Consider the following 14246-nt stretch of genomic DNA (forward strand, 5'->3'; position numbering starts at 1 on the left):
AATACATATAATATATATATATAAAATTAATATATAACTTATACTTATTCTTATATAACTAATTAATACTTTAAAAATAATTAATTTAGTTAATATATAATAAATAATATATTATATTAAAGAATAAAATAATATTTAATTAATTTAATATAAATAATAAAATAAAATATATTATAGTAAACATTGATATATAACATATTATGAATATCTAAAAATATTACTTTTATAATATTTATAGTTTATATAGTAAAGTTTAATATAAATATATTAAAATTTGTTATTGATAATTATTCATTTATTTACAACATAAAAAATTTAAACTTTTATTTATTTTATAATTTATGTAATAAAATTAAGTCTCAAATCCCTAACCCAAGCCGGTCTCCATTGAACTTACTTTACCAAAGTTTCTTTTCTGAAACTTGACTGGTAACCCCCTGCCTCTTGCTGCAAAAGTCTTTGCCGTGACCATTGAAAGTCCTTACCAACTTGCTGCCTTGTTTTTAGTTATTCTTACTTGATCTTCTATTTCTTTGCTTTGTTTTAGTTTAGATCTATTTTCTTACCAAATCTTGAAGGTTGAATGTTTAGGTTTTTTTTTTTTTGCATCGCTGTCCAGCATTGGGAGGAATAGGCAAAGTGATACCTTGGAGAAGGTTAATCAAATTTGGGTTAAGTTTGAATATGACAGAGAAAACGGTATGTTCGATTCTTTCTATCTAATTTCTTCCTGTTGTTTCAACTCTGTTGTAGTGGTTTTATTAGGATGTTGGATGCTGATGAGTCCATGACCAATTTTCATTTGAATTTAACAAGATAGTATCACATGTTTTTAAGAAGGCTACAAACAACTCATTCTGTAATTTGCCTCCAAATAGCACTCAGCATTTTGGAGTTTTCTTAGGTTCAATTTGATGCGTTTGACAACATTAAATGGCTTCTGCTTTTTGTTTTTTTGTCTTCCATATTAGCACAGTACATGTATATCTCCTGCTCGTTCAAGCTTCTGTCATGCCACTAAGGTAAATTTTGCTGTTCCCATTTTGAATAAACAATCATTACTTTACTAGTATTACTTGGTGTAGTGAAATTTTACAGCTCTAACCTCCAGAATTTGAAAAGGAGCTGTAAGTTATAAAATTGGTGAACTTCAAATTTTGGTTTCGAGTAATAGTGGAGGACTTAGAATTCTTTAAAGTGATTAGCTATCTATCAGGCAGTCGTTTGTCAAGTTAAGTAACCTGGAATATAGCGTCTGAAACTCATGGCAGATCTTATGGACATAATTTACATCATGTTGGGGAAAATCCTGAACTTACATGCCTTTATATTGTTGAGTTCTTGCCTAATAGGATTTTTCATGTAAATATTATATGATTCTCCCTATGGGACTAGCTGTTAAATGTTTTACTCCAAAATCTACCAAGAATTAAAAGTTTTATGTGGAAGGCTCTGATAGAGGTCCATTGGCTGTCACTGGATGCCTCATATGGATGAGAAGTCTAGTGTGTTTATTTCTTAAAGTTTCTAATTCAATGAGTACTATGCAAAACCTTCTTTAAGGCTAGCAACTCAAGACAATTAAAATAATTCCATGGTAGCAATCGAGACCCTGCTTGACATTGATCAATGCCCGATACTGACCTTTTTTTGCATGCTTTTGACAGCATTATTTTCCAGCCTTTGATGTTTTGGAAATTTGTATACGTTTCTCAATGAAATACTGACTCTGCCAACCTTTTTGTCCTTTTGTGCATATTATTTTGGTCACTCATCCTAGGACTGGTGATCTTTGTGAACCACTCAAGTATATTTATAACTTGTATGTTGAGTATGTTGCCAAGAACCCACTCTATAACCCTGGAACTTCAATTAGGTAAATAGTCATTTTCTCCCCAAGCTAATACTTACATGCTTATCCTTTGAGGACTGTTCTGTTATGACAACCACTGGTCATCCCTGTTGGTTAATGCTGCATTTATTTACATATTTGTCTCTGCAAACTGAAGTTTCTCACTATTTTAATTTTGTTGAATAAAAAGTAATGCATTTGACGGTAGTATATTCAAAGTCAATGCTTATCTACACAACCTTTGAATGGAGCCATTTTGTGGCTTCCTATTTTGTTCTTTTAGCTTTTATGATGGGTATCCTCAAGTTTGTTTCTACAGTTTCTGTTTTATGATACTGTTAAATGTTGTTACTACCTAGTGAAACCACCTGCCACCAATAGGTAAAAGTACATGTCCATGGTCCCTGAACTTGATGAGTAACTCTTTGTTTAGGTTAATTTAGTTTCATTTCTCCCTAATTAATTAATGTTGTAAATTGGTTATGCTATGAATGAATTGTTTAATAAAGGCAGATGCTCAGTCCAACCAGTGTCTTTATGGAAGTCTTTAAATAGAATGAGTGGAATTTTGCTCAAGTATAGAAAGGAAGGAAAGTATATGTGAGTAGTCTAAACTGTGGCCTACGCATCGTTCTTGGATATATTTACTCTGTTTAATGAACATGCCATTCTTGGATATGTATACTCTTTTTAGTGAAGCCAAGAAAGTCATTCCGTTAGCTCTATAGAGATGCATTAACCATGAAGTTTAAATACTTCTTTCCCAGTCAAAGCTCTTTGGCATGGTCAGTTTTTACCACTTCAGCAGCTTCAAGATGAGAGCAACCCAGATTTTGTTGTTGAAGTTGTTTTTCGCTTCTTTTATGATTCTAAAAAACTGCTCAATGGTCTCACCATAGCTTTGTAAGATTTCAGTCTGTGTCAGCTTTCTTCTTGCCATAGCTGTCTTTTACTGTTATTATTATTGCATTTTTGAGTTTCCTATTTTATTTTCTCCTTAACTTTTCCTTTTCTGATATAGAGATCAGCTAAATTTAGACTGCTAAAAGTTTGATGCACATGTTCATCAGTTGAAGGGTAGCAGCTGCAGGTACTTATAAATTTTCCTTTCTTCAATGTCAAGCCTTGACAACTTAAGCTATATTTTTTTATCTGCTTTATAAAGCTTTTCTTGTTCCCTTTCTTTGGAAATTTCTGTTTTAGTTGAACCCCATAGTTGCACTACAAAACGTATTATTCAAATGGGAAAAAGTATGACTTGTTAGATTTGACCATTCAAGTGATTGAGATGTTAAAGTTTAAACAAGATTTTTAGAAAGTTGGGTTGCTCTTGTTTTTGCTTATTGTTGTTTGATGAGAATGGTTGTTGTGTGTGTCTGTGTGTTAAACAGCATTGCTGCACAGAGAGTTAAAAATGCTTGCATTGCTTTTTGCAACTTCTTTGAGGAGCAGAACATTGCAACGTGAGTTGCTTTTCTCTGTCAGCCTGTTTCTTTTCCTGTCTCCGTTTCTGTTCCTCTTTACTCAAAGTTTATGAACCTTGAAAAATATTTTTTTGCAGGTGCTTGAGATGTCTTCAACAAGTGAAACAAGAGTATTACCTTGTGAATTTTAGATACTTTTTTAGTATGGCATACAATAACACATTTAGCTTTATGCTATATTTGTTTGACATTTTGAGATATTATGTGTTTATGACAATTTTTAATTGCATGAACTTAATTTTGAATTTTGGATTTTAATGCTTTTTTTTCTTATCAATTTTGGATATGAATTATGGATGTTATAATCTTTTACTGAAATTTTAATTGGTAATATCCGTTGGAAAAGCATTATAGGCGGAACATTTCATTGAAAATTACTAATGGAAATCGGTGAGAAATGCTTTTCCCACGGAATTCCGTTGGAAATGCTTTTCTAACAAAAAATTCCGTTGGAAAGAATATTTTGACGGAAAATTCCGTTGGAAAACTGTTTCCAATGGAATTCTTTTCAACAGAATTTTTCGTCTAAATTGTCGTTTCCAACGGAATTGCAATGGTATAGTCATCAAAAAGTAAATTTTTTCAACGAAATTGTCAACGGAAAGTATTATTGACGAGGCTTTTACCAACGAAGTTTTCAACGTATTTTTTCGTTGAAAATCCGTTGAAAAAAAAACATTTTTAACAGAAATCAGCCTATTTCCAACTGTTTTTTTGTAGCGTATGTTTGGGAAAAAGGCAGAATATTGTTTGTACAATTCCAATAAGATGTTGGAATCACATGTTCATGTCTCAATTTGAAGGCTTTACTTTTCAACCCAATCAAATCGACCAATTTGATTTGGTTTTTCGGCTTTAACCAAGTTAATTGACACCCTAAGCTACATCTAGAGACTCAATAATTGACACCCTAAGCTACATCTAGAGACTCAAGATGATCACCCAAAGTGTCTTGTTTTGATGCTGGAACTCACAAAGAGCAAAGATGGTATCCTGATTTGTAACAAAAAAGGGAAGAAGTTCAGACAATGAATGCACAAGAGAAACCAAAGGGCAGCCAAGATTGTTCCGTGAATCAAGAGGATCATCTTCTTGAATGCTGGTGCAGTCACCTAAGCCCACCCAAGCTTAATTTAGTTGAGACATGAACCCTGGCTAGCTTATACTAGCCCAGCTCCTGTTCCAACACTGAGAACAAACATTGATGAGAAGAAAAGTGCTGTTGAACTTGCTTTTGTGAATTTTGATGTAAGGTGATGAACAAACTTCTTTGGATATCACCAAAACCTTGATGAAAACAACAAAAAAAAAAAAATAATCAAGGAACAACCAAAAGAATCTGCGGAATCTTACACACAAAAAGCAATGAAATCAATATTCGATTACTTTGAGAGTGAGGCACTTGGTTGCACTGGTCCCCTGTTGAATCATGAGAGTTACAATAATTCTATAGCTTATTGGGTTTTGAGATTCACTTCCGACGAGAAAATCCACCACCTCCAATTATTAAAGTCATTGATCAATAGATTAGTACATTATTAATACATAATTAAGCACATCAAGATTAGTTTAATCAGACCATTATATCACTACTTGCAAGTACTATTTATTATAGCTCCTAGGCTAGGCCTACAAATTCCAGCCTACCATTACAACCTAAAAAATAGGCCATTTTTTTTCACACTCCATGCTTCCTGGAATTGCTTCTGAATCATCACACAGCAGCCCCATTGCTATACCATATAAATTATTACAATGTTGGTTGCTTGCTGGCATGCATTCTTCATATATATTGGCAGTCTTCCAGTGAGTTTCAGACATTGAACTATATAGTAATATATATTTCTGCAAATCGGTCGTTAATATTCCCAAATATTTAGAAAAAAAAAAATATTTAGGACACATCAAATTATTTTTTCATCTTAGCAGGAATATATAGATGGGGTGGTCCGTGACGAGGAAGGTTCTGTTAAGGTAATGTTATCAAAACCAATTGGTATTTTTAATGGGAACTTGACTGAATTACTTGCTATTAAGGAAGCTTTGGTTGTTTTTACACCTTCCAAATGGGTTATTTTTCATAATTTATCGATTGAAAATGATTCTACAAATGCGATAAAATGAGTTATAAACTCTCGTTGGGCTGCATGGAGGCGTAAAAACTCAGTTCGAGAATTGATGAATTCATCAAATATCTCAAATTGCAAATGAATTGGTTATAACTTAGTCAAAGCTGGATATAAATGTTGGTCTTCTTTAGTTGTTTGTATTTTTTTAAAAAATTATATTGTATCGATGATATTCTTATGTATATTTGTATTTATCATTATTAATATTATAACTCCTTTACCTTTCCAAAAATGGAAAGTTTTATGTTTGAGCTTGTTTAGCTGCACTAATTAATGTAGACTCATACAACATGAAAACTCATCAAGCTAAATGTGTATTAGTATAAGGCCAATTAACAGCCTTGCAAAGTTGCAACACATGCATGGCAATTACATGCACCATGTGAAGAAAAACCTCCTGATTATATTATACATACAACAACTAGCATCTGTGTTCTGTTGCGTCGAAGAATAAAAGAAACTTAAAAAAGAACTGTTTCAGGTTATATATTGCCTTGCCCATACTTAACACTGCATAATAATTAGTATAATCACTTTGTTTTTCTTATAATGTTTATGACATTGTGATAATACAAAATCTGTTTCTTTTTGTTAGTGGGAAGGCCATGTCTTGATCACTTTCAAACACCCATTTTAACCTAAGCACTGCCTTATCCCTTTGTTACATGCATCATATACTATCATCTGGATAAAATCCTCTTTGCCTTTAAAAGGAAAAATTTCCTGGCAAAGCAGATAATTCTTTGCTGGAAGAAGCATTAATGGCCAATGGCCCAATGGTCAATCTTTTTTTAATTGTTTTTCATAAACTCATTTGTTTTCTGCTAGTACTCTTGAAGGCATATCATTGAATTTTGGAACACCTTCAATCTACTTTGTAACATTAAATTTGGGATTAATGATTGATCATTAACAACATTGCCAATAACCTACATCAAGAAAGAAAATGCATGAAAGAAAGTTAATGGATAACAATTACAAAATTCCATTAATTTTACTCCTGTTGATCAGTACTTTCACTCCAATTCCTAATAGCTTGCAACACTGCCTGTTTCACCACTTGTGCATCAATGGTTTCACTTTGTTCTTCATTCTGCAAAAAAAAAAAAAAAATCGTATGGTTTTTTTATCATCATCATCGATACGATGCAAATGTCGTAATTTGCCATTGGAAAAATCAGATAACTCAAAAAAATGAATCATGGTTCCAAATTTATCATATGAGCATGAAAACAGACATCAGACGTTAATAATTCTTCAACCAATTGGGGAACTATTAGAAATTTAGACATGAAGATAGATAGAACAAGTACATATAGATATAGTGGGAAGACAGGTTCAGACTCTTACTTCTCCTCCAACTGCTTGTAATCTAAAACTGTCAGTGCAAGAAACCCTAGCTTCCAGCACATTGAGACCCAGTTCTTCAAAGGCTTCCAGGATAGAAACAAGCAGACCAGGGCAGCTCTTTTCTGAGAATACATTTATCAGAAATCCCTTCTCTAGGGTTTCTACTGTGACCTGCTATGAAAAAATACATAGAGAAAAAAACAGAGAAAAAGTAATAAGTGCATGTATAGGTTTTTCACCATGTTGGAAAAGGAGAAAGTACAGTGTTGAAGTTGAAGCACAAAAGGGAGAACAGTACAGTACAAAGATGATTCAATGAAGGAAACAAGCTAAAAACTAGTATAACCAGAAAAATGTGCATATCAGTGGTTGGAATGTCTTACCACAGGCAATGGATTTTGATGATTTGAAGTTTGTGCAGCTGCTATATCTTCATTCAGTCTTTCTACTTTCTGTTTTAGCTCTTCAATGTACTTCGATGCATCTACTATGATTGATGTTTTGTTCAGCTGCCATACATTTACAATGAAACTGGGTTAGCACAAAGTTTACTCTTGGTTTATTTTTCCATTTCTCTTTAATTTCCATTGATTTTCCTCCAAGAAAACACAAGCAACATAGAATTAATAATCCAGGATTATATATCAAATAGTTTGCATCAGATACCAGAAAAGAAGCCACTAAAATTCCAAAACTTTAAAGGGTAACATCTTTCTCATTTCCTGTTCCTTTTTCTTTTTGGTGACTCTAGGGTGATTCGATGAACTTGAGCATTGACAAGAAGTAAGAACAGTGGATAGAGATTATGATAAGGCAGCTAGAAAATGAATAATTGGCAATAGACAGAAACCAACAACTACAGTGAAGCAAAAGAATTATTAAAACTAACAGCAGAGGAGAAAAGATGAACAGAGGCTGAATTTTTGTTGAATATCAAAAGAAAGGATGAATACATATACTCAAAAATGAAAGCCAATGAAATCAAAGGGCTTAGAAGATAGATAGGAAATTTACAGCATGAGAGTTAGTAATGGAACGAAGAAGTTGCAGCTTCTCATGCAGTGCTGCTCTCTTGTGCTCCCTAGAAACCATCTTGCGTATGCTTATGTCTTCTGTTTATATCCTTGAGAGGCTTTTTTCTCTCTTTATTTATCACCCTCACCTTCTTTTTCTCTCTTTGTTTTCAACTCTCTGCAATGCTCTGAGGGTGTTTAAAAGAGAAGGGAGGCTGAGCTCTCAAATCTATAGGATCCTCTTGTTTGCTTCCCACATGACTGCCTCAGTTTCTTCCCACCACAATATAATATAGAATGCATCTCACTTTACCACATTGCCCCTTCTTGTTCATATTTTCTCATTTTTTTCCATTTTTTTTGTGATAATCCCATTACCAAGAATTTGTGGGAATGAATGATCCTATCACCAAGACTATAGTGGATGATCTATTTACTAAAATCAAAGAAAATTCCCTCAAGTATATATCAGCATGAATATACATTCTATCTTCTATATGTTGAAAGTTTTACAACAAATGAAAAATGATAAGGATGAGGATTTAAGGAAAGTCAAGAATCTTAAATGAGTTTAAAACTTTATTTAGCTCAAATTTCAAGCATGAATAGATGATTAACACTAATGTGTGTGGTCCTTAAAATGAACTATACTAATTTTGTATCTTTCTTTTCATTTCAAGGACAAAGAATAATACTGACCTCATATTATTTTCTTAGTTTGTGAATGTAATAAGTTGCCTTCATTCCATACTCTTTCCAACTAAGAATGGTTGGTATTGAAATTCTTTATCTTGAGATAGTATTTACCTTCTTATTTTAGGAGAGTTATTTTCAATGTTGCCCAAAGTTTTAGATAATTAGGTGTGGACGAAAAACTAATTTGTAATTAAAGTTTATGGTTATGCATAGGGTGAGCAACAGTCCAAGGTCGCTCGCAGATCATCTTGAAATGATAAATTTAGTTCGATTTTAAAATGATTTGTTGACTTGATGAGTGGTTTATGATTCAACATGTTTAGAATTGAGTTTTTTGGATGGTTCATGGTTTTAAAATCGAGTTTTTTGGATGGTTCATGGTCTTAAAATCAAGTTTTTGGACCAATTGTAAGCTAATTATTACTATATGCAAAATAACTAAATATTTGTAAATTACAAGACTTGAACCAAAAATGGTGCCTTTTTTAAAGATTTTGATCGTTAAGCTAAAGAATTATTTAAAAGTTTAATGAATAATAATAATAATAAAAAGCTACCAAAAATATTAAACAAAACTTTAAGACTTTAAAAATAATAAAGTATAACAATAACTAAATTATAATGTGAATTCTTACATGGATGTATGAAATTTCTTATAATATTTGTAAAGTTGGTATTTAATCATAATTTATATTTATAATAATGAAATATTATTATTTTAACTTTTTATTAAAAAATTCAAGATCGATCCTCAATCACACAAGACAGTAAATATGGTTAATTTTAGAAACAATCTTATTAAGATATGGATTGATCCACGGTTTAAAATTTTTAAGATCAACTCTACGTAAATGATTCATGATCTCGACTTCAAAACCGTCCACTCAAACTATGCACATGCTTAATTACGCCACTAATAATAATTACGAAAAATACAAATAGAATATCTCTAGAAAATTTCTTTTAGAGGAGGGAAAAAAGAGGGTAAATGGGGAAAATAGAAATGGGGAGGTGAGGTGGCATTGGGTGTCAAATAAGGAGGGAATGGCGGGGAATCATGAGCTCGTGATGTAGAGGAGTGAAAAATTGCCATCGAAAGAAGTGAAGGAGAAGCAACAAAAGGATGTTTAGTTGTGATTTTGGAATGCCTCCAAACACTCCTCACGGGGGCTTTTTTAGACTCCTCCCCCTCTTCCCCCCCTCTTCCCTCCTCTCTCACCAGCTAGCCGTCACCTCGTTGTCTTCTCTCCCTCCTCTCTCCTCTCTCCTCTCTCTCTCTCTCCACACGTGCCACTCTACCCTATCCCTTAATCACTAGTTTTCCAACTTCTCATCAAAAGAGAATTTGGCAAGTCATGTATCATCTAATCTTACTCGTTTTCTTGGAAATTGTATCCATGATATATAGTTTGCAAGTGAGGGAGTATACTTTGACATGCTTTTGATCTTTCCATGGCTATATATACCTATTGACTTGAAGCTAATATCAATGATGCCTTTGACTGATCATGTTCAATATCCCATGCATATCTATCAAGCTATGTATATATATATATATATTGCCATGCAACAAGTTTGAGAGAAAATCAACTCCTCAGAAACCTATTTTTTTCTCTAAATCCATTGCCAATTGCATACATATCAGATGAAATCAAGTTTCCGCAAGGATTTGGAGGAATACCCTTTTCCCTTTGGTACAGCTCTATGCATGGGAAGATATAGAAAAGCTAAGTAAATGGATCACGAACTCTGCAGGGGCCCGGGGGAGGAAGCAAGACTGTTTTTTTCTGATCAAAATCGCTGGGGGCAAGCTCTTTTCTCCGATGAACGTGTCACGAGATGTTTGTATCTGAGTCTTTTGATCATATGCAAGCTAGTTTGGAGTTGGATCCTTGCTTCCAGCATTGTCTCCATTCCACGCGGACAAATCATGTACCCACCTATTCACATGTGTGCCCTTTAATCATTACAACAAAACAACACTCTCCATACAAATACCTGCGCCTAACTTGTCTCTTGCCTTCCATGAAATGCTGCTCTTTCCTACACTTTGTTTTCCCTTTTTTCTTTTTTTCTTTTTTTTTGTTATTAAACTTTCCATTGATTTTGAATTTGATCCCATCCCTTCCCATTCAATCACAGTATACTACTATCTAGATTTTACTATAGGGTCTCTGTAGATTCGATTTCCTTTCTGAATATGAAAAAGTTGTGGGATTAAATTTTTCTTTCCTTCTGTCATTTTAAGGTTATTTTTGTTTGTTTGTTTGTTTTTATCCTGGATAAATAGCCACCACTTAATTATAAATGCGTGCGTTGAATGACATATGAATGATTCATTATTTGACAATACTCATCCCTTCTAACACTTTTGTTGAATGAGTGTGACAGAATGCTTATCATTATTATGAAACTAAGAAAAAAAGGTGAGAAAAATACAAAATGAACAACAGATAAGCAATTGTTTGTCTTCACACCACCTGGAAGCTTGTGTTTAGTTTCTCTCACGACATATGCTAGCTATAAGCAATTTTGTGTAATTGATCTCTTTTGCTATCTACCACCATGCATGCCAATCAAATTAATGATCTTCCCCCCATGCCCCTACAAGATTAGGGTTTTAACTTAATTACTTATACCCTTGATCATAGATAATTTATAGAGTTTATTTATGCAAGTGATGCTTTTTCTATTAAAAAAACAATTTAAATCAACTTTGAGTAATTTATACGTGGAAAGTGCGAAAGTTACAAAATATTGTAGGGTTGAGATTTAAAACAGTAATTATACTCAACAAGATTAAGATTTTAACTTAATGACATAGTTCGAATGAGCATTTATAGTCCTAATCATAGATAATTTTAGAGTTTATTCATGTCAGTGAAGTTTCTCATATTAAAATAACAAACAATTCAAATTATCAACATGGAGTAATTTGTATGTTATGCACACAATGAAAAGTACAAAATAATTGTAGGGTTGAGATTTAAAAGAATAATTAAACCCTACAAGATTAGGATTTTAGCTTAATTACATAGTGAATGCAAGTATATATATACTCCTAATCATATATCACAATTTGATGCTCGGTACTAGAATTACTAACAGATAAACGTTATAAATAACTTATAGAATTTACTCACGTAAGTGAAGTTTTTCATATTAAAAAACAATATAACTCGACATCAAGTATAAATATGAACATACACAATATAATTATTTTGAATGAAAATTGAAATCACTTGGTCAGAGCTTTTAAGTTGTTCTAACTAAATAGAGTGATCAGTGAGGGGGAGTAAATTCATTTCTTAATGCATAAATGCTTCAAAAAGGTGAAGCCTGTAGCACCTCTTTTTAACCTGGCTCGATCCTAGTCATATGACTTGGTTAGTTGCAAAAAAGTTGGAGATTGATGAGAAGATTCTCTTTTGGATTTGATTGTTGCTGTATCACATGATTCATATATATATATATATATATAGGACATGTACGGGAGGAAGTGGAGACCTAATGCTGATATTGTAAATACGAATACGACATGATAAACCCTAATTAAAGCATACTGATTGGTGAAATTATGGGTTATGCATATGCTAATTTGTTTACGTTTTTATGTTGGTTTTTATATATATATATATATTATGTTACAAATGTATTGATATCACGTGACAAAATAAAACAAAATAAAAAACAAAAACAAGACCAAAATAAGAATTATATTTTTTAGAGGCAAGCCATGCTGANATATATTATGTTACAAATGTATTGATATCACGTGACAAAATAAAACAAAATAAAAAACAAAAACAAGACCAAAATAAGAATTATATTTTTTAGAGGCAAGCCATGCTGAAATCAGAAAGGTTTCCCGTGACATTCCCAGGCCCTCTCATATTGCTTCAAATATATTACCAAATATAAATTCCCATATGATGACAAAGGCTAGCCAAAGACACATATATGCCAGACTGAAACTTGTTAAAAATGCTTCATCTAAAAATTTTCACTTAGATGTTTTGCCTCGAAAACCTCAATCGGGTTTTACTAGCCTTAGAATTAAAATCGAAAATTCCGGTTTAATCGCTTATTAATAGTAATTACTTGAAGTCATCTCGACCTTTTTAATACACGATTAAACTTGTCAGAAGAAAAACTTATTGATGATATTTTTTGACAAATTTTTTTTTCTTTGTTTTTTTAATCATATCTAAAAACTCAATTGATCAAGTTGCTTGCTTGTCTTAGGAATTAAAATCAAAAATGCCAGTTTAATCGTATCGACCCGTATAATTGATGGTTAAATTTGTCGAGAGGAAAATTTATTTATAATATATTCATATATATTCGGCAAATTTGTTCTTTTTTCTTATTGTATAATTTATCGTTTTGCAGAGCAGTAATATATAGGATTCTTGTGACTTGATAGCAAAACTCACGTGAGTTTCACTTCGGGAAAGTACATTCACATGCAAATGTGACAATGGAAACAAAATTTATAAATCTATAAAGTTGAGTGATAAGTGCTTTTGTTGTGTATGCATGTAGAGAGAGAGAGAAATTCATACATGTAAGAAAAAAAAAATTAAAGAATCTACAAAGATAACATTAAAAACAAAGACAAGATCGAAGTCTTGTTTTCTATATATATAAGTGTACAAACATATCAATGTTTGGTAAGAAAGGAAGGGTTGAAGTTAATAATATCTAACATAATCAAATTTTATTACCTTTTAAAACCCAAAAGAAAGGTCATTTTCAAGAAGCAAATTTAATTTTCTCATCTTTAATTTCTTTTCTATGTTTTTTATTTAATTTTTTTGGGGGGAACAAAAGGGTCGTTTTCATGAGTCTTTCACTCTTAGAATTTCATGTATCTAATGCCTACAAACAATGCTTCGCTGTGATAGAGAGCTTTGCTGTTGAAGTGCACAGAGCTATTCATGCAAACAAATTAGCCTTCCTCTCTTGACAGCTATAATCATTTGTCTTTTCCTTTCTCAAATAAAAAGAGAATAAATAAATAAATAAATTGTTTTGCCCAAGCATTCCCATGTTTGTTTTCTTCTATCCATTTACCCTACTTCCTGTCCATTTTCCTTTGAATATTACAAAAATTTTTGTCAAACAAGGCTCAAATCTTAGCTAATAACATGACAACATTCGACGTTGTTTTGATGTAAGAAAAAAAAAAACTGCTACTATAATATAAACTCGTGTTTCACCTTTCATGAAGTCATCCTCGCACCATGCTGTGGACCCAAAGTTCTTTAGAGGAACTACCAAGTTTCTGGAAATGGAAAAATATGGGAGGAGTGGAATGGTAAAGCTGATCATGTTCATGTATTGTTTTAGTTGCTTATAGTATAATTAAGCATATCTTGCCAATGCAATATCAGACACTTGGTTCGACATGTCCTTAATGAAATCGATAGCCGGAAGAATTCAATCGGAGACATCGTATTTGTTTGCAGACGCATGGTGTGGTAAGGTTTGATTCGTGTTGGGTATCTCTTATAATTTCTTCTGTTACGTGGTAGGGCTTGATTCATGACTCTCGACATGACATGCATTGAGTCAAACTCAATAAGTTAAATCTTGACAGCGAACAAATCGAATTCGAGTATTCACGTCGTGTCAAAACCCAATAAATTTTTGAATAACTTGACTTGTTTACTAATGAAGTGCGGGACCATATACAAACGGTCTAGATATAGCAACAAAT

General features: G+C 32.5%; 2 protein-coding genes across 17 annotated transcripts; one reads left to right on the plus strand and one right to left on the minus strand.

Annotated features, from left to right (window-relative positions):
• LOC18600909 (histidine-containing phosphotransfer protein 1) lies at positions 363-3598 on the plus strand. Of its 15 annotated transcripts, none has more exons than XR_001927331.1 (6): positions 363-506; positions 620-699; positions 972-1022; positions 2874-2942; positions 3244-3315; positions 3414-3584. XR_001927331.1 is itself a non-coding variant. In XM_018118688.1 (4 exons), exons 1-4 carry the CDS (start codon positions 1825-1827, stop codon positions 3592-3594), a joined length of 441 nt encoding a protein of 146 aa, XP_017974177.1. In that variant the 5' UTR covers positions 1758-1824; the 3' UTR covers positions 3595-3598. The 15 variants fall into 15 exon arrangements, 1 of the variants encoding a protein (XP_017974177.1); XR_001927329.1 differs by having other exon boundaries at positions 363-429; XR_001927328.1 differs by having other exon boundaries at positions 363-429; positions 977-1022.
• On the minus strand, positions 6296-8123 carry LOC18600910 (transcription factor SCREAM2). Of its 2 annotated transcripts, none has more exons than XM_007031644.2 (4): positions 7830-8123; positions 7199-7324; positions 6816-6986; positions 6296-6558 (listed from the first exon to the last, which is right to left on the minus strand). In XM_007031644.2, the coding sequence occupies exons 1-4, from the start codon at positions 7905-7907 to the stop codon at positions 6460-6462; spliced, it is 474 nt and encodes a 157-aa protein (XP_007031706.2). In that variant the 5' UTR covers positions 7908-8123; the 3' UTR covers positions 6296-6459. The 2 variants fall into 2 exon arrangements, with proteins under 2 accessions (XP_007031706.2, XP_007031707.2); XM_007031645.2 differs by having other exon boundaries at positions 6816-6989; positions 7830-8110.

Source organism: Theobroma cacao, chromosome 4 (genome assembly GCF_000208745.1).
Source record: "Theobroma cacao cultivar B97-61/B2 chromosome 4, Criollo_cocoa_genome_V2, whole genome shotgun sequence".
Classification (NCBI taxonomy): domain Eukaryota; kingdom Viridiplantae; phylum Streptophyta; class Magnoliopsida; order Malvales; family Malvaceae; genus Theobroma; species Theobroma cacao.

Coding starts and splice junctions, on each gene's coding strand:
- LOC18600909 (XM_018118688.1), top strand. CDS start 1,825: ATGTTGAGTATGTTGCCAAGAACCCACTCTATAACCCTGGAACTTCAA. Junction 1,877..2,619: donor AACCCTGGAACTTCAATTAG/GTAAATAGTCAT, acceptor CTTCTTTCCCAG/TCAAAGCTCTTTGGCATGGT. Junction 3,316..3,413: donor GAGGAGCAGAACATTGCAAC/GTGAGTTGCTTT, acceptor ATTTTTTTGCAG/GTGCTTGAGATGTCTTCAAC.
- LOC18600910 (XM_007031645.2), bottom strand. CDS start 7,907: ATGGTTTCTAGGGAGCACAAGAGAGCAGCACTGCATGAGAAGCTGCAA. Junction 6,990..7,198: donor ATCAAAATCCATTGCCTGTG/GTAAGACATTCC, acceptor ATTTTTTCATAG/CAGGTCACAGTAGAAACCCT. Junction 6,559..6,815: donor TACAAGCAGTTGGAGGAGAA/GTAAGAGTCTGA, acceptor TTTTTTTTGCAG/AATGAAGAACAAAGTGAAAC.